Source organism: Pleurodeles waltl, chromosome 3_1, assembly GCF_031143425.1.
Source record: "Pleurodeles waltl isolate 20211129_DDA chromosome 3_1, aPleWal1.hap1.20221129, whole genome shotgun sequence".
In the NCBI taxonomy this organism is placed as follows: domain Eukaryota; kingdom Metazoa; phylum Chordata; class Amphibia; order Caudata; family Salamandridae; genus Pleurodeles; species Pleurodeles waltl.
In genome coordinates this window covers 1298461573-1298486868 of record NC_090440.1, presented here as the reverse complement: position 1 = coordinate 1298486868, position 25296 = coordinate 1298461573, and the positions used below count along the sequence as shown (strand labels likewise).

The 25296-nt window shown below is 45.2% G+C and overlaps 1 protein-coding gene across 5 annotated transcripts in view; it reads left to right on the top strand.

Annotated features, from left to right (window-relative positions):
* Positions 1 to 25296, top strand: part of CLASP1 (cytoplasmic linker associated protein 1) — a 1131138-nt gene that overhangs the window by 363347 nt on the left and 742495 nt on the right. For all 5 annotated transcript variants that reach the window (XM_069224628.1, XM_069224627.1, XM_069224630.1 and 2 more), the window contains exon 9: positions 18347 to 18502. In XM_069224628.1, the coding sequence (XP_069080729.1) occupies positions 18347 to 18502 (156 nt within the window). The remainder of the gene's footprint in view (positions 1 to 18346; positions 18503 to 25296) is intronic.

Here is a 25296-nt window from a genome sequence, read left to right as displayed (position 1 = left end):
CCAATGCAAGGCACAGTTCTTTTAGATATTATTCAAGGCATTTATTAGCCCGGTCAGGAAAGTGAGAAGACCACCCACCCCAGTAAGGGAACCTACATAAACCGAAAAAGCACATAGAAAATGACTTGGTTGCTGAAATTATCCCATGCATGATGGATGGTTCAAAGAGTAAAATGCGAATAAATTGCACCGAACACTCTATTTAAGGCTATTGAACTGGAACCTAGCAGAGGTCAGGTCTAAATTAGCTGATGAGGACTGGGGGAAATTTATTAATGAACACCCCCTATGTCTTTCTCATGGGACCTGGCATGTCAGCTAAGTTTTCTCAAGGGATCTGGCATATCAGCTAAGTTTATAGAACAGGTCACATCACACAAAGTATTGAGGAACAAGCATCCAAGGTAGGTAGACCTTCAGGAGGGCTAATTACATGGATTAAAACTGCACTTGATTGTATAACCAAGAAACTTAAAAGGGCCTCCCCTGATTTACTAGTATTTAGATTGATATCAAAACAAGGGATCCCTTATCTTTTGGTAAATATTTACAATAGGAATACCCCCACAAAACAAGCAATCTCAGATTCTGAAAATCTTGAATCAAATTTTAGATGCTTATTGGGAAAGGCACTTTATGATCATTGCAGGAGATTTTAACACCTGTTTTGATCATTATGACCCTTTGTCAGAATTGATCACAGATGAAGACGAAAGTTGGGGAATTCCACCTTTACTCCACTCAAGGACAAATATAAGGATGAGTGCTGCTGCTTTACATGTTGTAGATCAAGTTGTGTCCCATAGTTTAAGAGCTTGTAATGGTCTGTCTCTGTCAGATCCATGTGCTATATTGACCTTCGGTAGAGGTGAATACATAAGTAATATTGCTTATTGATTGATGTTAGAATCTGGCATGAAATGGCTGATATCAAGGTTATCAAACAAACTGAAAGTGATCATAACCCTCTTATTTTAGAATTAAAAGGGTCTTGAGTCAGTCATTACATGCTTAGAAGCATTCCCACCTGAAACAATAGAACTAACTAATAATAGACATAATGTGAGATGGGTGGACATATACAATGAACTCTTTGCAAGAGGTTTATAAATTATTAAGTGTAGCATTAACCTCTCATGGGAATCAGGAGTTCTCTTTACTTAGAATCACCATATGTTGATGATAATGTGGATCCTATATTTTCTAGTGTAAATAAATTGGACAAGAGCGCCAGTCAAATATCATGCTAGAAGAAACCCTTAATGCAGGACACACTAATGCATTACACGCCCAAAAAGCTGGTAAAGCACCTGGTCTCAATAAGATCCTGTCCAACTTGTTTTGTTCTGAACCACTAATATGGGGGACCATATATAAACAGTCTGTCAAATGCTATAGCTGCAGGAGCTCCAATTCCCAATTCTTGGAAGGGGGCCGAAATTATATTGATTTTCTAAAAAGGTGCTAGAAATATCCCTGCTAATTATCAACATATAGGTGTTACTAATAATGTACAGAAGATTTACAATAAAAAAAAAATTCACAAAACTCAGAGTGAAAATCTGCCAGCAAGGTGCTTACGCACTTCCGAGCTGGGTTTAAAGATAATATTAGTATGATTGACTAGGTACTACACTTCCTGACCATAAAATAGAAATCAGTAGACATAGATCAGGGATCCCCTTATGTTTGTACACTTGTGAGCCGATATCAGTCTAGTCCAGAGGGTGAAACTATGGGAGGTATTAAGTAAAATGGGGGTTCCACAAGGGCTTTTGCTATTGATTCAACAGCTATATAAAGATAATGTTGCCACAGTCCTGTGGGGACCAGATGAAACCATGGAAGACATCTGTCAGAAAAGGAGTTTGCTAGGGATGCATCCTTGTACCTACCCTCCTCTTATTGTTTTTTAATGGTTGTATTACATACCTGATGGACTGTGAAAACGATTCACGAAAAATGGCTGGTTCTAAGATCCCAGATATATTATTTGCAGATGATACACTACTTCTTAAGTACCTAAGGACTTCTGTGTTATTCCGGAAGGATTTAATGCCGGATTTAGAATTTGGCAGAGGGGTTTACTCCCTCACCAAGGTGACAGGTATCCCATCTGCCTTATTACAATCCCATTGTAGCCTCTGTAGAACTTAATACGGTAGACAGAATGTCTTTTGCGTTTGTGACGGAGTAACCCATCCGCCAAACTCTATATCAGACCCTTAGTATTTTCTGTCTAAGAACCTTGTCCTGAACTTAAATGAAATTTAAGCAAAATATATGGAGTCCAACTCATTGAAAAAGTCAAAGGAAGAGTAGTCCTGGAACGGAAGGTGTTGGAGAGGGTTTCCGAGTTTGATTATTTAGGAGTGAGACTTCCCATAATTGGAAGGCCCAGATTGAGAAAAGCTCACTGACCCTAAGGCATTAAGCTTGGGCAATCATTAGGTTCGCAACTTTGGCCTCATCCTATCCCATTTGCTTGGCCTTGGACATATGTAAGGCGCAAGCCTGTGGAGCAGCTCTTCATGGAATAGAGTTGTGGAGTTGTTGCAAGCTAGGTCCACTTGATAAAAGTGAGAATATCTTCATCAAAACACTGTTGAAACTTCCAACTAGTGCTCCGTTACTCCCACTAAAACGTGACTTAAATTTAAAATCAGTTATTGACATAGTCATTCTAAAACCAATTATATTCTGGATCCGTATAGGGACAATAGAGGAGTTGGCACCCTATAGAAAATGGCTTGAGGACATATTAGGTAACCTCTGTCATACACAATCCCTTGGCTACGCTAGATTAATGCATGGTTGAGTAGGATGGGTTTGAGTGAGTACTGCTTGTACCCCACTTTAATACCAGCAGGTGCTCGTGAATCTGTGAAATCAAGCTATTGGCCTATTGCATGAAGAGCAAGGCGTGCTGCTGGGCCACCAGGCAGCCTTTCCGGTCTTTTTCCAGCTTTCAAGTGCGAATCACATTTCAAAAAAATCATGAATTATATTAATCCTCTGTAGTACCAGGGCCCTGTTTATTAAATAAAAGATAGAGATTCTCCCTTTTGCCCCTTTTACTTGTTAATGGACTAAAAATGGTAATTGAGCAATTATATTCCTTATGGGTTGTCAGGCAGAAGACAATGAAGTGCACTTGCTATTTTTTTGTGGTGCCTATGTGAAACAACGTGCTTGGTGGATTTGCCCCCTTTTGTCCTTCTCTAGGGATCAAATGACGACACAATGCACTGAGAATATGCAAGTCAGACAATAAAAGCTGTATTATTTTTCGATCTCAAAATACCTGCTGTCAATCTAGCATGTAAGAATAGGGAAAGGTGTTAAATTATGATTTTTAGGTAGATTTTGAAAGTACATAGCACCTTAGATGATATTATTCGAATGAAGTCAAAAGCTTCAGTGTTGTCTGAATAGCATAGCGGACCCTTTTGAAGGTTTTTATGCACCCTGAATGAGGATTTTGCTGACTAGCTAAACATTTGTTTAGCACATTTGCCTAGCACTTTCTCTTTTTATGTATTATGTGTATTAATTTTGCATGACAGAGACGATACACTGATCTAGTAATTACACCACTGTGTTTGGTACTCTTATGTGTTGCTAGTATTGTAATGTTCTTGTATGTTTTTATGTGTATTTTTATGGTTATGTGAACCGAAATAAGGTGCTTTGATGATGACACACAGTCCTTGTTTACTCCATGTCACACCTTAAGACAAGTGTGCTGGGAGCAAATCTAGCACGCCCCCCCTCTTACAGTTGATGCACTGCCGTCAGGGTTGCGACAAAATCGAGCCTGCCTTGTGGGCTACCACAATCAGTGAAATACGTAGCAGCAGTTTACAAGCTGCGCTGTTTCACAGTTATGGCGGCATGTCTCTTGCTTTTTAGAGCTCACAGGGAGGTTCCCCAGGCAGGTGAAAGTGTGTGACAACACCTGCCCTGCAAGATGATGTTTGAGGGGCCCATGGATCCTGGTTTCTCGCCTTCAGAGGGCTGCGTTTAAGAGGTGCACTGACAAGGAGTCCCTATTTTGTGACGCACTTGTCAGTGCGCTTCCTAAGTGCACCAATGCTATCAGTTTTACAGAAGTGGCCCCACAAGAGTCTGCGGCCCTGTCTGTAATACCATAGTGCCCCAGGTCACAGAATGAGAGAGCACTCCCCAGTTGCGCACCCGGGAATAAAGAAATGTCTAGCTTACACGTCAAGAATTTCAATTCTATTAAGGACACGTTGGTGAGGATTATGCTGTCTCTTTCTTTACTGACCCAAACAGCAGCCAATCAAATAACATTAAAAACTACATTTCCCATGATGCTTTAGTCACAGCATCACATGCTCCAATCACCGAGCGTGACCTTAGTCCATAATAGCCATAACCTTAAACGTCACATCCTCTTTCTTTGTCCAAACAGATAACTTTTAAACTTCTTCTACGAACTTCTTCTGCAAATGCTGGTCCGACACTCTTCCCTTCCGAACCAGTCGTCTTAAGATAACTCAACAGGAGTTGAACATCGAATCAAACTTCTTACGAGTTGAGGCAAAATATCGATTTCCACCAAAGCCACCAGGATATAAAATCAGGAATTCTTCTGATCAGAACCTAGGATAGACAACAAAAAATTGGTAACATCTCATATTGCTAGGCCATCCAGCAAAAATTATTTTCAAAAACACTCTCCAATAGATAACAAAGGGAGGGCATAAATGAATCAAATTCATAAACATATACACATTTGAATAGATCCTCATTATTCATTTAAGGGGGGGGATAATCCTCGCCTCCCTGTCCTTAATAGAATTGAAAATTCTTTACGCGTAAAATAGAATTTTTTTTATTCTATGTCAGGACCGGAGGCTCAGATAATGCTAGTTCAAAGCTGATCAATAACAATAGAGGCAACATCTACCACAAGTTTAAAATAAAACTTACGAAAAGTACATTCAGAAGACCAGTCTGCCGTCTTCATAATATCCTCTAATTTTGAGCCTAATGTATAAGATTTTGAAGCCATACCCCCTCTAACAGAATGGGCTCCAAATTGACTGGTATTAATACCTGCTTCACTCATTAACCATTTTATCCATCTCGAGAGCGTGGCTGAGGAAACTGTTTTAAATGGTTTCTGCAAGGAAATTAACAATTGTCCTTCTGTGGGCCTTTCTAAACTCCTCAGTAACCAGTTCATAATCTTTCAAGCATTGCACAACGCATAATTTTGAGTTATCCGGATACCAAGGATAAGTTACTGACCTGCAATTAGTTTTAGTTCTTCTGGAAATATTGAAAGTAACTCCATTAGGAGAGTAAACTCTACCAGACAGATCCAAAGCCTTGACGTCCGAAACCCTCTTACAGGAAATTAGGCATAACAACATAGCTATCTTCGCTGACAGTTGTTTGCGGGATAAATACTTGTTACTAGGCCAAGACTCTATAAATTGTAACACAATGTTCACGTCCCATAACACCGAATATTTGGCCTGAGGGGTATTAGAGAATCGAATACCTCTCAATAACATACAAACAAGGGGACGTTCACCCACTGGTTTACCATCAACATGTTTATGACCTGCAGAAATGGCTAATCTAAAATTATTAATAGTCCTATAAGCCAGACCTGAAGATGCTAGTTCAGCCAAACAATTGAGAGTCAATTCAATATTTGACTCCAAGGGATTGCTACCCCTTCCATTGCACCAACTATCCCATCTGCTCCATGCAGATGCATATCTCTTGTGAGTGCTAGAGGCCCAGGCTTGTTTGTTAAAGATCTAAGCTTGTTGCGAAAGACCTGGGGTTTTCCATCTTGCCCTGAAACCATCCATGCCATCAACGTCAGAGTCCCTGATAAAATCAGTGGATGTTGAAGGTCCTCCAGACTCAATAAAAGATTCTGACGAGGAGGAATGAGCAACGGTAGAGCACAAGCTAATTGAAGTGCAATAGGGAATCAGGGTTGAGACCTCCACAATGGAGTCACCAATACCAGATCTGATTTCTGTCTCCGAACTTGAGACAGCGCCCTGGGGAATCAACAGAAAAGGAGGGAACGCATAACCCTGAAATGGGAACCAATTCTGCAGGAAGGCATCCGTCGCTAAGGCCAGATGATCCGGTCGCCAGCTAAAGAATTTCAGAATCTGAGCATTGAGGCGAGACGCAAAAAGATATATCTCGCAAGGACCCCATTCCCGGACTCTCTGTTGGAAAATAATTGGATCCAGTTTCCAATCGCTAGGGTCCGTCAGGTATCTGGAGTTCCAGTCTGCAATAGTGTTCTGGACTCCCGGTAAATATTCCGCTAGAACCACCAACCGGTTACTCAAACAATAATGCCAAAACTCCTTGGCTATCTCCGCTAAGACCCTGGAATTCGTTCCCCCCAGCTTGTTGACATAACATACTGCTGAGATTGTTGTCCATTCTCAGAAGAATACAGCAGTCTGTCTTGAGGGTGGGCAAGCTCTTTATAGCAAAAGACCCCGCCAGGAGTGCTAAGCAATTGATGTGGAGATTTTGCTCTGTCATTGACCAGCGACCCCCGGTCACTACAGCCCCGCAGCGGGCTCCCCATCCCCACTGACTGGGGTCTGATTCTATCACAACCTCTGGGTGAGACCCGAATATGGCTCTGCCATTCCTTGCTTCCATGTGGTGAAGCCACCACTGAATCTCTTCCTTGACCTCTGTGGTTAAAGGAATCGAAGCCAAGTAGCTCCGACCCAGTCTTAAGTATTTGATCTTCAATCTCTGTAGAGCTTGATAGTGCAGGGGGGCAGGGAAGATTGCCTGATTGGAAGAGGCCAATAGACCCACCATTCGGGCATCGTTCCTTAGGGAAATAGTCGGATCTTAATTCCCTCTTGATATTGCGAATCTTTAACGAGGGAAGAATCAGCTGTGACTGAATTGAGTCGATCTTGACACCCAAAAACTCGATCACTTGAGTTGGATGCAACAATGACTTCTGCGCATTGATAAGGAAACCCAAATCCAGTTTTTGATTGTCCAGTTTGTGTGCATCAGCAAAGACTGGGGATCCTGCACCATCACTAAGATGTCGTCCAAATAAATGATTAGACGTACTCCCTTGGTTCTCAACCATTCCTCCACTGGTCTCAACAATTTCGTGAAGCACCAAGGGGCCGAGGACAGGCCGAACGGTAGGGCTGTAAATTCCAACTTGAGAAATCTCCTGTGAGGGGAAAAGATCAGAATTGAGAGGTACGCATCTTTTAGATCCAGACGTACCATCCAGTCTCCTTCTAAAAGGATATCCCTCAACATGTGAATCCCCTCCATCTTGAAATGTCTGTACACAATTTAAGAATTGAAGTCTTTTAGATTTAGAACTAGACAATGCCCTCCTCCTTCGTTGTCTACCACAAAAATAGTATTGCAAAAACCAGAGGGGTGAGGAGTTGAGAAAACTACTGCTCCTTTGTCTAATAAGGCTTGCACCTCTACATCTATAAACCTCTGACTTGCGCGGGAAAAACTCATTTGTACAGGGGGAGACAGTTGAATCGGAGTGCTGATAAACTCCAGATGAAAGCATGACACCGTCTGAGGAATCCAAGATCCCCAGAGATATTTCTCCAGTTGTCTACAAACAATCCCACTCTTCCCCCGAGAATAAGCTGAGAATGGTGAATAAGGCTTACCAGTATAGGCTGATTCCTGAATTGCTGCTTGTTGACCTCTGCGATGTCCCCTGCGGAATCTGGGTCTACATCCTCTGGAGCAAGTGGGATAGAATGTGGCATCGGATTGGTCTCCGGACCAGTTACCTGTTCCCCTAGGGCAGTGGTTCCCAAACTGTGCGCCGCCGCTCCTTGGTGCGCCGTCAAAATTAGCCAGGGGCGCCGCACACAGTCTCGAAACCACTCGGAGGTGCTTTTAATCGGTAGCTTTTCACCGTGGTTTTGGAACAAAACCCCCTGCATTAATTATTGTGACCAGCGGAGGGCGCAAGAGTACCATTAATAATATCCCTATGACAAAAGAAAAGAAATAGTTTAAAATAAATGGTTTTCAGGAACCTGAACGAGAGAATAAAGAAGTCAAACTGTAAATAGTGTAGGTACAGGTACAGGCTGGGATTACGTTCCCCCACCCGCCAAAAAAAAGTAACATAATGGGGAGCCGTGGCCAACACGGCCAATAGGTCAAAGGAGCCGGGGATCGAAAAAGTTTGGGAACCACTGCCCTAGGGTAATAGTTTTGGGGACTACCAAAAGAGCCCTGGCCGGGCATTCGTCCACCATAATGCCCGGCCCTGACAAAAAGGCCTCGCTTAAATACTTTTTTAAGGGACATTTGCGCTTTGTCCAGGGTGGAAAAGGTGGAACAAAATTCCGCCAACTCTTTAATGAAAGATGAGCCATAAAGGAGACCATCTGCAGCTGGTCCCGCTTCCGAAGAGGCTAAATCGACTAGCTTAGGATCCATACGCATAAGTATGTACTTCCTGCGCTCAGCAGAAATTGCACAGTTGGTGTTACCTAACTGGCACACAGCTCTCTGAGCCCACTCCATTAAGACATCCGTGTGTACAGGGATGCCCGATTCCTTAGAGACGACCGCCAAATCTAGAATTTCAGTTAATGGGCCTGACAGATCGAGAATTTTGTCCTGACAAAGGCACCATGATCTATCCAGACCTTTTTTAGGATCCTTCGCAAATTTCTTCAGGAAGATAACCATTGTAGGGTCAATTTCCAGAGTGTCTGCAATGTTATTATCCAAGTCTGGCCTAGGGCATTCCGCCCTGAGGCGTGAGCGGACCTCTTTGTCAAAGCCTCTTCTTAGATTAGCATGGACATATTGCGCAACTTCCGAAGATGGAAGCCAATTTGAAGACCTAGGATGCACGATCTCCGAAGGGTCAAAATCTAACAACTGAAGGGGAGTGGTTTGTTTTTTCGCTGTCTTGCTGGAAGCGGTGGTATTTAAGTCATCTGAATCCTGATCAGAAGAGTCCCCTGAAGAGGAGGAATTATCGAAAGTGCTATAATTATGTTCAGAACTTCGTTTCTTGCGCAGTTTCACAAACACATCCGCATGCAAGTCCCCAGAGGGGTCATCACTTACACAATTCTTTTTTTTAGCCTTAGATTTTGAGGATACCTTAGGATTATTCCCATCTGGAACAGATGATGTTTTATCAGACATCCAGCCTTGAGAGTGAGCATATTCTAACAATTGTCCTGAAAAAGGACCTAGCGCTCTCACCAAGGCATCATTTACCGACTGTTGAACTCTAGAGTCGAGTGCTTCCATTAGATTAACCTCTAATTGGTTATCTGTATCCTAAGGATAATATCCTGTATCTTGGTCTCTCCATTGAGCCTTAATATTTAGTAATCTATGTAAATTAGCAGACCAAGAAAAAAGGGGGAGTGTAATAACTCGTTCAAGAGCTCGCACCCCCACGTCCGTAGCACCACCCTTCTGTGCCCGTGTCCCTGACCCTCGCCGCTGCTAGCGTGTTTGAGGCCACCCGCAGGCATCCCCTGCGCCTCATCCCTGGTGTCTAGTGGGCTTCTGGTAAGCGTCGCTAGACTTGTGTGCATTGTGCTGTTTTCACCGTATTTGTGACTGTATTCTGTGCCTTGCTTTTTTGCGCTTCTTGCCTCCATTTGTGCCTTAGACTGTTGTATTCCGCTCTTTGCCCCTTGTGCGGCCCCCCGCCACTTGTCGACAGACTCGTGTGCACTGTGCCGTTGTTCTTTGTATTGTGACTGTTTTCAGTATTTAGTGCCTTGCCTTGCTTTTCTGTGCTTTGTGCCTCCAATTGTGCCTTTTTAGTTAACTTTTGCCCCTTGTGCGCTCCCCTTGCCGTTTTTCCCCTGCCGCTGCCTCCCTGCGGCCCGCCCCCATTCGCGCCCCCATTCGCCGCTCCCTCCCGCCTCCCAGCTGCTCCTCCCTCCCTTCTTAATGGCTGGCGCTGCGCGCCGAGGGTGAGCAACCTCTGACCTGATTTTGGTCAAGAGCTCGCACCCCCACAGCACCACCCTGCTGTGCCCGTGTCCCTGACCCCCGCCCACGCTGCTGCTAGCGTGTTCGAGGCCATCCTCCACCCGCAGGCATCCCCTGCGCCTCATCCCTGGTGTCTAGTGGGCTTCTGGTAAGCGTCGCTAGACTTGTGTGCATTGTGCTGTTTTCACCGTATTTGTGACTGTTTTCTGTATTCTGTGCCTTGCTTTTTTGCGCTTCTTCCCTCCATTTGTGCCTTCTTAGACTGTTGTATTCCGCTCTTTGCCCCTTGTGCGCCCCCCCTGCCGCTTGTCGACAGACTCGTGTGCACTGTGCCGTTGTTCTTCGTATTGTGACTGTTTTCAGTATTTAGTGCCTTGCCTTGCTTTTTTGTGCTTTGTGCCTCCAATTGTGCCTTTTTAGTTAACTTTCACCCCTTGTGCGCTCCCCCTTGTCGTTTTCTCCCTGACGCTGCTTCCCTGCGGCCGCGCCCCCATTCGCCGCTCCCTCCCGCCTCCCAGCTGCTCCTCCCTCCCCCCTCCCTTCTTAATGGCTGGCGCTGCGCGTCCGAGCCGCTGGCGCGCCAGAGGCGCGCGGAGGCAAGCCCATCTGCGCCCGTCCACGCCTGGACCGTGCCCAGCGCCACCCCCCCTGGTCCACGCGACCCCCGCACCAACAGACGCTGCTACTCGGCCAGCGAACTCATTGCCCTCAACCCCGGCCCCTCCACAACTTGCTCCCAGGCGACACCAAAGGACCCTTCTCCTGCTGTGCCTGCAACTTCACCTGCAACAGAACAAGGAAACCTGCAACAACCAGCACAAACCACCTCCACTGCATACTCCTCAACACACGCTCCGCACGAAAGCACGCCATCGAGCTCTGGGACCTGCTCGACACCACTGCCCCAGACGTAGCCTTCCTGACCGAAACCTGGTGGAACGACTCCTCAGCACCTGACATCGCCATAGCCATCCCGGACGGCTACAAGATCACCAGAAGAGATCGCCCCAACGGAATCGTAGGAGAAATAGCCATCGCCCACAAATCCATCCTCAAAATCCACACCCACACGGACGACACCCTCAAGACCACCGAACACCTGCACTTCCGGATCCACACTGACCCCAACACCACCCTCAGGGGAACACTCACCTACCGACCCCCAGGACCACGAGCACCCTTCAGCGACTCTATCGCCGACCTCACGAGCACCCACGCCCTCGCCTCTACGGACTACATCCTCCTTGGAGACCTCAATTTCCATCTGGAGAACAACAACGACATCAACACCACATCTCTGATCGACAACCTCTCCAACCTCGGCCTCAGACAACTGGTCAACACACCCACCCACATCGCCGGCCACACGCTCAATCCAATCTTCTCCGCAAGCAACCACGTCACCTTCAGCCACACCACCGAACTCCACTGGACCGACCACCACTGCGTCCACTTCACATTCAAGAAGCACACCGAACAACATCGAACCCAACTACCACCTCACAGCCGCTGGAGCAAAGTCAACGAAGACCAACTGACCAGCACCCTCACCCAGAACCCGCCTACCGACCCAGACACTGCCGCCATCAACCTACGACGGTGGATCAACGACTGCGCCAACACCCTTGCACCTCTCAAAAAGCCCACCGACAACCAAGGAAAGAAAAAAGCCGCCTGGTTCACGGACAAACTCATCACCTCCAAACGCACCTGCCAGAAACTAAAGAAGAAATGGCTCCCCGAGTGCACACCAGACAGCCGGACAGCCCACAAGGAAGCCACCCGCAAGCACCACCAGCTAATCCGACTCGCCAAACGCTCCCACTTCACAGAACGCCTGAACAACAACGCACACGACAGCAAGGAACTCTTCTGTATCGTAAAAGAGCTATCCAACGCCAGCGACATCCCACCCTCCCAAGAACTCTGCGACGCCCTGTCCACCTTCTATCAGAAGATCGCCGACATCCACGACAGCCTCAACACCACGCCTCCGCCAGACCCCACCTCCGACAGCTCCACCTACACCAACCGCCTGACCGCCTGGACCCACGTAGACGACTCGGAAACCTGCAAGATCATGAACACCATCCACTCAGGATCCCCCTCAGACCCATGCCCCCGCCACGTCTACAACAAAGCCGACTCTACCATCGCCCCCCAACTTCGAAAGATCATCTACTTATCCTTCGAAACCGCAACCTTCCCGGAAAGCTGGAAGCACGCTGAAATCCACGCCCTCCTCGAGAAACCCAAGGCAGACCCCAACGACCTCAAAAACTTCCGCCCGATCTCCCTCCTCCCCTTCCCGGCGAAGGTCATCGAGAAGATCGTCAACGCTCAGCTCACCCACCACCTCGAGGACTACTCCATCCTGGACCCCTCCCAGTCCGGTTTCAGACGCAACCACAGCACCGAAACTGCCCTCCTCGCCGCCACAGACGACATCAGACAGCACATGGACAATGGCGAAACATCAGCCCTCATCTTCCTGGACCTCTCCGCAGCCTTCGACACGGTCTGCCACCACACGCTACTAACATGCCTCCACGAAGCCGGAATACAAGCCCTCAACTGGATCTCCTCCTTCCTCTCTGGTAGAACCCAGAGAGTCTGACACCCTCCCTTCCGCTCCGAAGCCACCAACATCATCTGCGGCGTACCCCAAGGCTCCTCCCTAAGCCTGACGCTGTTCAACGTCTACATGGCCCCCCTCGCACAACTGGCCCGTCAGCACAACCTCAACATTCTCTCCTACACCAACGACACCCAGCTCATCCTCTCCCTCACCAAAGACCCACACACCGCCAAAGCCAACCTCCATGAAGGAATGAGGTCCATCACCGAATGGATGAGAAAAAGCCGCCTGAAATTGAACTCTGACAAGACGGAGGTCCTCATCCTCGGACGCACCCCCTCGGCCTGTGACGACTCCTGGTGGCCCACCGCACTGGGACCTCCTCCAACACCAACCAACCACGCACGCAACCTGGGCTTTGTCCTCGACTCCGCACTCACCATGTCCAAGCAGGTCAACGCAGTTTCCTCCTCCTGCTACAACACCCTCCGCATGCTACGTAGAATCTACAAATGGATCCTGACGGAAACCAGAAAAACGGTGACCCAGGCCCTCGTCAGCAGTAGACTGGACTACGGCAACGCACTCTACACAGGCATCCCAGCTAAAGACATCCGACGCCTCCAACGCATCCAAGACGCCTCCGCCCGACTGGTCCTCGACATACCCCGCCGATGCCACATCTCCCACCACCTGAAGGACCTCCACTGGCTCCCCGTGGACAAGAGGATCACCTTCAAGCTCCTCACCCACGCTCACAAGGCACTCCACAACGCCGGACCAGCCTACCTGAACTACAGACTCAACTTCTACGTCCCCTCCCGCCGACTCCGCTCCGCCAACCTCGCCCTCGCCATCGTTCCCCGCTTCCAACGCAAGACCTCTGGCGGCAGATCCTTCTCCTATCTTGCCGCCAAGACCTGGAACGCCCTCCCGACCGCCCTGCGACAGACCCAGGACATTCTCACCTTCAGGAGATTCCTCAAGACCTGGCTCTTCGACCAGTAGCAGTAGCCCCTCCCCCCCCCTCCCAGCGCCTTGAAACCCTAACGGGTACGTAGTGCGCTCTATAAATATTGTGATTGATTGATTACAGGCACAAACTGAGTCAAGGAAGCCCTTAATAGTATGTGGAGGGAGCCGCCTGTTTGACACTCTAGGCACTGCCTTAATATAATTTTACAACCCAGTTATCGAGTAATCTGGGCGTTAGGGAGACACTTTTTGAGCTGAGACTCGTGCACCTGCAAATGCCCAAGCGCGTTTGAAATCACGAGCCGAGCTCCACAAAGAACCCGAGGAAGGAGATGGGCTCGTAAAATCGCGCGCGCTCGGCAGAGCGCGTTGCCAGAGAAAACGGACTATGCGCAAGGCGCGTACAGAGCTCCCGCTCCACAAAACAGCTGATTTGAAAGGCACAATAAGTCGGCAAGCCGGCGAAAGCTGACTATTACAAGTAAACAACGCAAGCGGAATCGCGTCGCTATATTTTGACAACAAAACTATGCAAAGTAAAAGAATTGTATCAGAGTAAATATAAAAGTCACTTATCTGCTGCGAAGCAGCAAAGAAAGAGGATGTGACGTTTAAGGTTATGGCTATTATGGACTAAGGTCATGCTCGGTGATTGGAGCATGTGATGCGGGGATTGAAGCATCATGGGAAATTTAGTTTTTTGTTTTTTGTTTAATGTTATTTGATTGGCTGCTGTTTGAGTCAGTAAAGAAAGAGATAGCATAATCTGAGCCTCCGGTCCTGACATAGAATTATATGCAGTAATGCCCCTTGTGATCCTGGGCTTCACTTCCTTGTTTCTAAAATGGGGCAAAAGTTAGACAACTTATGCTATAGATAAAGTAAAACCTCACTACTAAATTATGTCATAATCTTCACATTAAGGAATCAAACTTCAGCTTGATATATTGTATCAACCTACTAGGATGCCTGCTCTATTTGGATTTTCACAAATAACAGTCATGAGCAGCAACATTGCATTCATTCGTAGGTATCATACTCTTCCAGGAATGAAAGGGTTACGCTTTGCATCAGGAAATGGTGACTGTTTGTCATGCTGAAAGAATAGCAGCTGCCGAGACCCTCCTGCCCAGGCTTCCCACGGGGCCCACTCGGAGCAGCCTGTACGCTATGACACCGAGCACATCCTTTAATTTGCCTTTATCAGCGTGCTGGTTACTTCCACAGCAGCATTTTCTTCTCTTGCCGCCTGCCTTTGGGTGGCTACTCCGGCGTATAGTGCCGTGCCTTCGATAACATTGCAACCACAGAACCAAAGACGGCCGCGCTGGCCTGGCACCGCTACCTGACGGGTCTTGGATTGTGGAGTGAGCATCACTCTGGGGCCTTGACTGGATCCGTGCATGACATGAAGGCGAGGAGGAATGTTCAAGAAGCTTATTTGCAAACGGATATGCACTCGTAAGCAGTTTTTATGACCTATTTTACAATACAATTCAAAATATTCTTGGGTTGATGTCCTTTTGTGAATAGCGCATTTGTTTCGATGTTTGCATCACGCATTTTACAAGCTTTGAAAAATTTGAAACATGTGTTTGTATGGCCCAATCATTTTGTTAAAAAAAAAAAAATATTACTTCATGAAAACACGGTGCACTTATTGTCCTAAGTCCTTTGCCGGGATCAAACAAAAGCGAAGGGGCGCATGCCCTTACGAACTCCTCCTAAATAAGAGTGGAATATCATGCACGATGTGTGTACATTTGCTACTTGATGATGATGTGTTTAATGTGTAATTAGTCTACGTGTTTCTGTATAATGTATAAATGAAATTGCTTTTACATGTGTTCGCCTCATGTCAGAACTTTATCGGCTCAATGCATGGGCTGTTTTAAGCATTAATTCCCTGTGTTGTAGCATTTCAAAAACACACCGATTTATTTTCGTGACGTAATATGTAAGTGGACTTGTAAATAATCCCTCTATAGTGCATTTATTTACCCTTATTTATGGGTATTGATGCCGGAAGAGGGGACTTAATTTTTTGTAAAATGCGACGATTGGGGGATCTGCGATAGGAACTATGAACTTTATGCACAAGAATTAGAGTTCTTATTGGAGACTATGCAAAGCAAGTCTTACTTTGTGAATTATTGTCTTTCTACTTTGTATTAAATAGACATACAGCAAATTTGGATTTGGACAGATTCTCATATGGTCTCATTGATGTCAAATCTGCTTAAGCTCGCATGTTTTTGAAATATTGTTTTTTTAGTCACTCTTAAGGAACTAAGATAACTAGTGATGCTGTTCAGGGTTACTCTGTGTGGTTCCTGTATAACATTTGGGTAACAAAGAAAGGCTTATGGAGCCCTGCTATCCACGGTCATTCGTGACTCAACAGCCTACTCTTTACATTGCAAAAAGCAAAGAAGCCAAGAAAGTTGTTACTTTGATTGAAATGTTGCGCATTAAAAGGTATTAAGAATGCACTTTCACGGAACGGAAAATCCTCCAGTCCGTTCCAGTATACCGGTCTTGAACTCCAGAAACGTGCATGTTAAAAGATGATATCAAAAAGTTGTCCTGTCTGGGCTTCCACCTGCTATGTACTTCACTATGTTGAGTTTTTCTGCAACCTTCAGGCACACGTCTGCAGTGATTGGGTTTGTTTGGTACGTGGTAGTATTGCTGTGTGAAGGAATAACTTTCTAATGCATGATCCCGAGCAGCCATTTGGCTATAGTCCATTCATGCCCTTGGCTATAATTCTACAAAGGGTTATAATGTCAGTTGTCAGTAACTCCTGTAACTGGAAACCTTAAGTCGATGCTCCAGCAAAGGCTTAAGGCGTACTCTAAGACAACTGGCATCAGTTATGACCTGGAATTCTGTGATTTTTACTGTAACAGATGCAAAGGAGTAATGTCAATCAAAACGATTCCTATGGTGCACTCCCAATTGCAACCCACCTAGAACGCTTGTGTAGTCAGTCTCAGCTTAAACATTTGAAATATAATTTTTGCCCATTCATGTTGTGCCATTTGTGCAGCTAGTCTGTGTTATTGTTTTATGCATTTTAGGTTGGTGCTTCTGCCAATGAGTCTCAGCATGCCATAAACCTATAAAGATCTATGGTTGAATAATGTTAGTGAGTGACTTAATCTGTGTAGTAAGTGAACAACCTGATGTTCATACCTCATAAATACAAATGAGAAGCACAAAGTCAAATTTAGCAAGAGTGCAGGAGACCAAGTCTTGGGTCAAGCAAGACATCGGCAGAGGCAAACAATATCTGTTTAATTATTATTATTTTTTTTTCCAGTGGATGGTATGAGACAGTCTTAGTGTATTCTTAAAGTGCTGTATCTTGGGTTACAGTTTTTGTTTTTGTGACAATCCCAGCCAGAACTGTAAGCCATGTACCCTATTAATGCGAACACAAATAACCCCAGACCATTTTCGGCAGATCTGGGCGTTGTCAGTAGGGTACAGCTTGAGCAGTCTGCCACATTGAACATGGGACCCATGTTTTACGTTCGACAGGTATGCCCTTGACTCAAGCTGCAGCAAGCAGATGAGGCCCGAATAGACTTAAAATGGTCCAGGGCTTTCCTTTGTTACTGTTAAGAAGACGACCGGTATGGCAGTTGAGTTTAGACAGCTTTATAGGATGATTTGCCTACGGCTGGTTCTTATGTGATGTGGCACGGGGGACAGAAAGCTCTTCGGGGCCCAATATTGAACATTTTCGACCACTAAGAATAATTTTTACACGGTGATGTTTTCTTTTGTGATTTTAGCAACCTTGTCGTAAGGGAGTGAAGATTTTTTTCTTGTTAAAATCGCCCGAGAGTTTTATATTTGAGTATTTACCTGCTACTGGGGCCTGCCTATTTGCCGTTTTCTTCTACTTGTTTAGTTTCCCCCTAGAAATGAGGGAGTGATACAATAAATTGCACTGTCGAACTGCTGCCTCTTCTCCCCCTTCCTGTAAAACCAAACATGCACTTTATTGCATCACCATGTTGCCCACTTGCATCCAATGTTCCGTCATTTTAAATCTTTCTGTGATAACGTGTCCGGCTTCATATCTCGCCTATTCAGCGTCTTAGTGATGACCAGTTTCAGCACACTTTTTTCAGTTAAAAATATATATTTATTTAGAAAGCTAGTCTATAAAACGTATCATAAATACAAACATTTATTTAAAGTCAAAATTTAATCCCTAAAAATATATATATATATTTTGTTTACAACTAATAAATATCAACTCAGACCAAACGCTAAAGTACGCATTTCCATTAGCAAAATCATTGCGGATTAATGAAACATTCACTAGTATTTAATGCACAAAATAATTATCTGTTACCGAAATCAGTGTAATAGCCTTTCAATTACAAATACTCGGCAAGGGGTCTACTGCAATATTTTGACTGCGTTTTAGCCATAGCACATTGAGGTGTTGGGGTTTAATGCGCCATTTGCTGTATTGTTGTAGAAAATGCGAATTTTTGTTACGTTTACGTTTATTTCTTTGCTTACCAAGCAACCCCTGTACTTAAAGCAGCAGGGCATGAAGCGGCTACCTCTGATAATATTCTAGTTTTAGTCAACCACTCGTGCCTATTTACTTTCGTGTAGTCCATATGTGAACTTCGATGTTGTATCAGCCTAATTAATTTCCAGTTTATGCAGAAATTGCTTCTCAAATTCCATACTGGCAAAATGTCAATATCGCCTTCTTGAATGTTTAAACTGACTGAATGTTTTTTCTAACAGATAAAACTTTGGATGATGAAGACTCTGTGGATGGGAATAGACCTTCCTCATCTGCCAGCTCCTCCACATCTTCGAAGACGGCCCCTTGCCGGAAGGTGGCTCCCGTGTCGTCCGCTCGTAAACCTGGGCCAGCCTCTATTCTCGCTAAAACTATTGGTATGTTTTGATAGTATTCATTTTTTTTTAATTTTGGTTCACAAAGAGCACAAATATTTTCATACTATCAATATTAGTTCATTTAGAAATTGGAGCTTTCGGACCGTTTCAGGAATCTCTTATTTTTTAAGTTGTATAAGTGTATTTTCCCAACGTAGACGAAGGATAGGATTAATGTAGTAAAACACGTTTGTAAGACTCCTTGGATATTAGCTTAGGAAAACATGTGGATTGCATAAAAACTATACAAAGCATTTGCTGTCCTAGCTATAAGGTGCAGAAACTCGACATACTGACCTGGATGGATGTGAATGAGGTAAAGTTGGCAATACAAACATGTTTCATAAAGTGTGTGCATTTTCACTAGCAACACTTTAATTAAAGGAAGTTATGGTTCTCTGCTTAAGTCAGTGAGCATTCACATCAAAAATATAAAAGCAGTTTATAACATCAGTTGAAGGGAATTTTACTGTTGATGTTATTCATGATCTCAATTATGACGTCATCCACGACATATTGTTCAATGTGATCTGTGCTTTGTTATGCAACGTTATTGTTGCGTAGCTCACATTACCTGTTAAATTTAAGTGTTTTATTGTTTTATGTTTTGCATTATAACCACAACATATCTTTATTTAATACTTTATCACATTTGGTCTTATCAAGAAAAATTAAGATAACAGTAACAGTTCAGCATAGCAGTCTAGGGCAATACAGTAGCGCGTTCATGCCACAAGCCTACCCAGCAAATCCTAAAGACCAGATTGGGAGATAGTACATCTGTTATAGTTGGTCAATACTTTCACGCAAGGAGTCTGCATATTCAGAGTACCCATTCCCAGTTCATCTGCAATACAGATTAATCTAGGAAAAAACCCTTCATCCTGTCTCTTCTCTAATTCCTTCCCATCCTACCTAGTGAGGGCCTCACTCCTAATGCGGAGCTTCCGGTCGGGGAGATGCCCCAAGTCCCAGCTGTGGATTGGAACCCGAGATGTCTGGAGGATCTAGCAAATCATCAGCCACCTCTGCCAACAGTTCCAAGACCCTTTCTGCATTCTCATCCTTTTGCACCCGCGCAGCGGTCTTTCCTTGGCTACTGCCCATTCCTGCTGGTCAGCCTTGCACCTACTCAGAGGGGTGGGGCAGGCCGTGAGATCTTGGGTATAGCAATTGGACTCCTGACCAAGAGTAGACCCAGGGGTGCAAACCTGGTGGGAAAATTTGTTCTATTTTTTGATAATGGTGTGAGTCCCAGTAGGCATTGTCTAATTCTTAGTGCCAGTAGTATCATCGTCATCCCTGTGAGCTTGTCAGCTACCTTAACCCAGAATTCTTATAGGTTTTCACAGGTCCAATTCATATGCAGAAATGCTGCCGACCTGGTGTTGCATCATGGGCATGCTTCCGGATTTGCAGGTAAAACTCTTTGGAGCTACTGGGGTGTAAGATAGGCATGGTGCAACGGTGCAGATAGCAAAGCTTTGTAAGTTTAAATCTAGCATTACTTGCTACATCCTGTATCTCTGCACACACTCTTGCATATTTCCTGTCTGACAGCGGCTTCACTAATGCCGCATTCCATTTACCACGTAACCATAACATCTTACCTGAACATTTTTTTAAAGATAATTTTTGAAAAAGTAATCCTTGATACTTATTGATTATAGTAGTAACACAACTTTACTAAACTCAAGTTTTGCTTGTGAATTCCATATTTGCTATGACGCACTTGAACAATGCCTCGAATTTGCCTGTATCATTTGGCCTTCATGCTTATGGAGCATCATCCCATGGCTGAACACAGTGTGGTCTGATTTCAGGACTTGACCTCAGGCTTCACCTTTTCCTTAGATCATCGACTCTTTCAGCTTGCACGGTGCACTCTTTAGTAGTGAGTTTGAAATTTGACCAGGCTGTGATCTTGTTTTTTGGCCAAGCTCAGTGCACCCCCTTCTGCAAATTGTGCCCATCAGCTATGATTTGCTTGATGAAAGCACAAAGCATAGGCTTTGGCCATGTTCCCTTCTTAGTTCCCCCATACATAGAAATTGTAGAGCTTGGCCTTCAAGTGTGCCTAGTTGGCTCTGCTCCCCTTTGACCTCAAAGCACCAGGCACAGCCTTCGAGTCGAGCATAGTTCATGAGCTTGGGAAGCCCCAAATCCCTAAGATCAAAACCCCCTACCCATAGGTGCCTCGTTTTCAGTTTGCTTATGTGTGAAATATCCATGATTTTGATGCCCTTATACTTGACATTTCAATGTTTGTGTAATATCAAATGCCTTTTTTTTGCGAATAAAGCACAGCCATTCATATACTGAAAAAGTCGCACATTACCTTTATACCTATTTGTGTAGTATGATGGCTTAAACATGTTGTGAGACATCTGCTACACTGCTTAATTGCTTGTGCAAGGTCACTAACTTATTTTCCTGTTCGGTCATGATCGTCCTGGACAGCTCTGTGACGCAGGGATATACAATAAAAATATACAATACGGAAAATTCTAATGGATACTAACTCCTGCAGATTTCTCACCAGTTGAATAATCCCAGGTGTAAGACTATATCTGGGAAATCTGAAAGCTCTGACACTGGTGGAGGGTGTTAGCTTTATAGCGACTCCAGAAGTGGTCCTGAGAGACTTGACCAAATCCATATGGTGCCTACCCGGGAGCAATAACTTCAGTTCCCATTTTTCACCCTCTTTGATGCATATCCTGTGCTTGCTGTCTCAGTGAGTTTTTGTGACATTTTTTCTCATAACCAATTTTTACAAGTAGCAGTGCTTGGAAGGTCTTTTTCTGAAGCTTTCAGTCTTAAAACCTTGTAGGGACTGCAAGGGACAAATGTTAATCAGTAGTCCCCACTCTGTCTGTGGTGCTTGGAGTCTGACCATGACCACAGATCATGTGAGCCCTACCTCAGCATGAACCCTAAGAGCATTAATGAACAGGAGACCAAGCTTTTCATGGCTTGGGGCTATGATGAACTGAGAGGTCAACGTCGCTAATGGGCTTGCTTGAGGTCACCTTTCTACCACTTCTCCGGTAAAAGGGAGAATCATAGGTAGCTCAAGAAACCCACGGGATCTTCATCTTTGGGACTGGTGTAAGTTGTGGTGGAGCCGTCATATCCGCCACTTGGAGCTGACCCTCGAGCCACATGGCCCTTCTCCGGCACCATACTGGATTTTACAACACAGGGATCTGATCCAGTACCATTCCTCAGTGTTGTGTCTAATATCTTTCATTGTGCGAAAGACCCATCTGGTGCTTTTTCTGGCAATGGAGTGGACTTGTCTGAAGCGAACAGGGCAGTGTGTCCCAGGCAATGCACTGTACACTGTGGACTCAGGATGTGCAAAAATTTGCATTATTTGCTTTTGTGTAATTACTAGATATTAGCTGAAACTGCATTTAGTGCTATATTTCAGTGCAAAACATCATGCCCCCCTTTCATTTGGAATTCACAGGCACGTTTTGTTGAAAAAATAAATAGTGCACAAAATGCAAGAGTTGCTCAGAGTCTGGTCATTAGTGATGTTCCAGTGCTCTTGCGCTGAAATTGTGATGAAGACATGGCAAAATTACTTCATGTGGCACAATGGCAGAAATGTTGTGTAACAAGTAGAAAGCAAAATTCACAACGCTATGTGAGATTATGCTGATGTGATGGCAATTTAGCCTGGGTCCAATGTGAACTTTGTCTGTGTTGACTGCTCAGATCATAGGTTTACATAGTGCAAGGGGAGGTTGTTGAGCAGCCCAGGTTTAATGTTAAGCTCTACTTTCAAGACATGTTCCTCTTTAGTGATGATCACAGAAAGTAAATGTTATTTCTGATGCATATTTCTACCTGCAGATTCCTCACCTTTAGAATATTCCTCAGGCCTCAGACAGAATCCGGAAGTTTATCAGCAGTATTCTTGCATGATGCCAGGTGACACTTTGCAGCTCAGTGGTTACGTCATTCTGCCCCTGAAGTGATGGAATGGAGCGGCATATCATCCCCACCTCAGCCTTTTAACATAAGTTACTTTCATTTCTACACCTTCGAACGCAGATCTGGATCTCTGCTTCCTTTTCATCGGTTGAAAAGTTCCTTCCAAAACTCTTTTCCCATTTACAGGGATACAGTGCCCTCACGAAGACTGCAGGGTCAAACCATTGTATTACTGTCAGAAACAGATGTTGTTGATTGACCACACAGGAGGTGTCCCTGTGGTGTTTTGGCTCGAGGCATGACTCCTAGCTGTTCGAAGAATGTGCCCTAGGATCATCCCGGTCCATGAATTGAAGCTGTAAGTCAGTGAATACGGAAAGAAGTCACAGACCTGTAAGTCCCACTCCCAAGTCGAGGCCGTGGAGTTATTCGTGCTTCTAAAGTCACCTATGTGACAGGTCCTCTTTGCTTTCAAGGTCATGCAGGTAGTACAAATTGAAATCTAGTAAACATAAGAATTTGAAGGGTAACTCTACCCCTATCCCGTCAGTCTCTGTCCAAAGATAAGTTGGAGGGCAGCAAGGTACTAACAGATTTTGCTCCTGATCATGGACCAGATTCCTCCACTGGCCCTGATGCACTGCCACAGTAGATTGAGGACTTTAAGGAGCCCATGCTGCATATTTGTGACACACATCCTGCTCTCTCAGGTGCTCCTTTGGGCCCCAAGGATATGGCGGGCCTCCATTCAGTTTCTGCACTGACTTAGGTGCTGACGTCAATCCCAGCAACAAGAACTGCTCTGTTTCTCCAGCAACGCCAATTGGGACGTTGATGGAGGTTGAGCCTTTGCTGACTCCGGTGTCTGAACTCGAACTCTTCAGTCCTAACAAGGTTGTGTCTCGACTTCACTCCATTGTACCCGGTTCCTATCTGCTCTGATTCAGACAAAACACTTCCTCTTCGCTAAGGACTTTCTCAGAGAGTTCATCTCCTTGTTTACTCCAAATTTGATTAACCTGATAATGGGCGTGGTTTACCCCCACAGTGAAGGTGTTGATGATAATGATATCTTCATAGACTTGCAGTAGGCCGGTGGGATGGATACCTCCCCAGATACAGGGATGGTTTAGCCTCTTGGACCACCAGTGGAGGAGAGTGCATCATTTGGTGTGGTGATTAGGCATTCAGATGAGGTCCTGGACATACCGCTGTCTTCAGTTGAAGTGAAAACAAATGCCCTTACTTGAGGCTTTGCACCCTGGGACAGCCTCATCGGAGTCCTTGCTCCCAATAAATGAAGCCCTGACTGACACCTTTATGGGTACTTGGGCAAAGCCTTGATCTTGCCCACTGGTCAGATGACAGGTGGCCAAGCGCAGCAGACTGCTACTGGGTGACCCATGCTTTCTTACACAGCACGCGACTCCTGAGAGTTTGGTAGTCCAAGCTTCCACCAGCGAAGCTAAGTCTACTGCATTCTGATGGACTCCTCCAGACAGGGAGACGTTGAGGAAGCAGATGTTCTCTACTGCCAGCTTGTTGTTAATGCCTGTCAGTACCGTCTGCTTCTTAGACCTGTTATACACACACCCATTGGGATATGGCCAGTGAGATATCCTGGTGGTTCGGGAGGAGTTTCAAACCTCTTTGTCTCAAACCATTCAAGACAAACAGGATGCAGCCAAAAGTAATTCGGGCTGGCTTAGACACTACTGACTGCTTGTAGTGTGCAGTGGTCACTAATATGGTGCTCCGTTGCCACGCATGGATGCAATCTACTGGCCTTTCTGGGGACATGCAAACGTTTCAAATAGATTTGCAAACATGAGATACTACTGAGGAGAAAACACAAGCAAATATACCACAATATATCTTTGACCAGTGCTAATGATACCATACCACTGGAGGCCAAAAAATACTTCTGTGCCTCAGAGGTTGGAGTTACTGACTGCCAATTCATGTTTTTGGAACTGGAGCTTGGAAGTTGTGCATATTGCTTGAAGAAGCTACCTTGAACCAGTAAGAAGTCCACTGACTGCAGAGGAGGAGGAGGAGGGGTAGTGGAGGGATATCCCCATGAGTAAAGGCTGCCTTCAGAGGATGGCCTTGAGGAGATGGCCAGAGTGTATTGGACTTGGCCAAATGTAACACAGACTGGAAGACTATTTACTCCTTGAGGCTGTGCCCCCGCTTGGGCTATTTGATTCCCCCCCGAGCGGTCTGTGGAGAGATGCTGGTGAATAAGAAGTGATCAGAAGGGAAGGCCTATGGCAACTTGGTGCTAAGAAAGTACATTTGCATCCAGAGGCTTCATAAAAAATTCTTTCAAAGGGCGCCACATTTACCTGCAGTGGGATCTTTGTTTATTTTATGGTTTACTGTCTGCTTCAACTTTTGTGGGGTAGATCCAAACATAAGGATTCCCTGGTCTTTCTGGGGCTGCAGGTGCATGCCTCTGTACATTGGCAAAGCAGGTAGACATCAGTTGGCAGAGGTGAGACAGAGCCAATGGTATCACTCTTGATGGCTCATGTACAAGTGTGTGCATCCCAGCCCCTCCCAACAGCCTGAAGCAAGGAAGTCCTGATCTCAACAATTGAAAAGTACAATGCTTAACAAAGGCATTGTAGAGACTGGGATAACAGTTACTCTTACTGTGCTGCTACAGGTATAGCCTAGAGAGAACCTACATGCCAGTAATATTGTGTCTTTATCCTCAAGGAAGTCTAAGGGTATTGTAGTAAGAGTTTCTGAAGCAGCCTACTGTATGTACCACTGATCTTGCAATAAAGGTACTTTAGGTATAATTATCTGGGAGCAGCCCATATTTTCTACTGGCTGGCTCT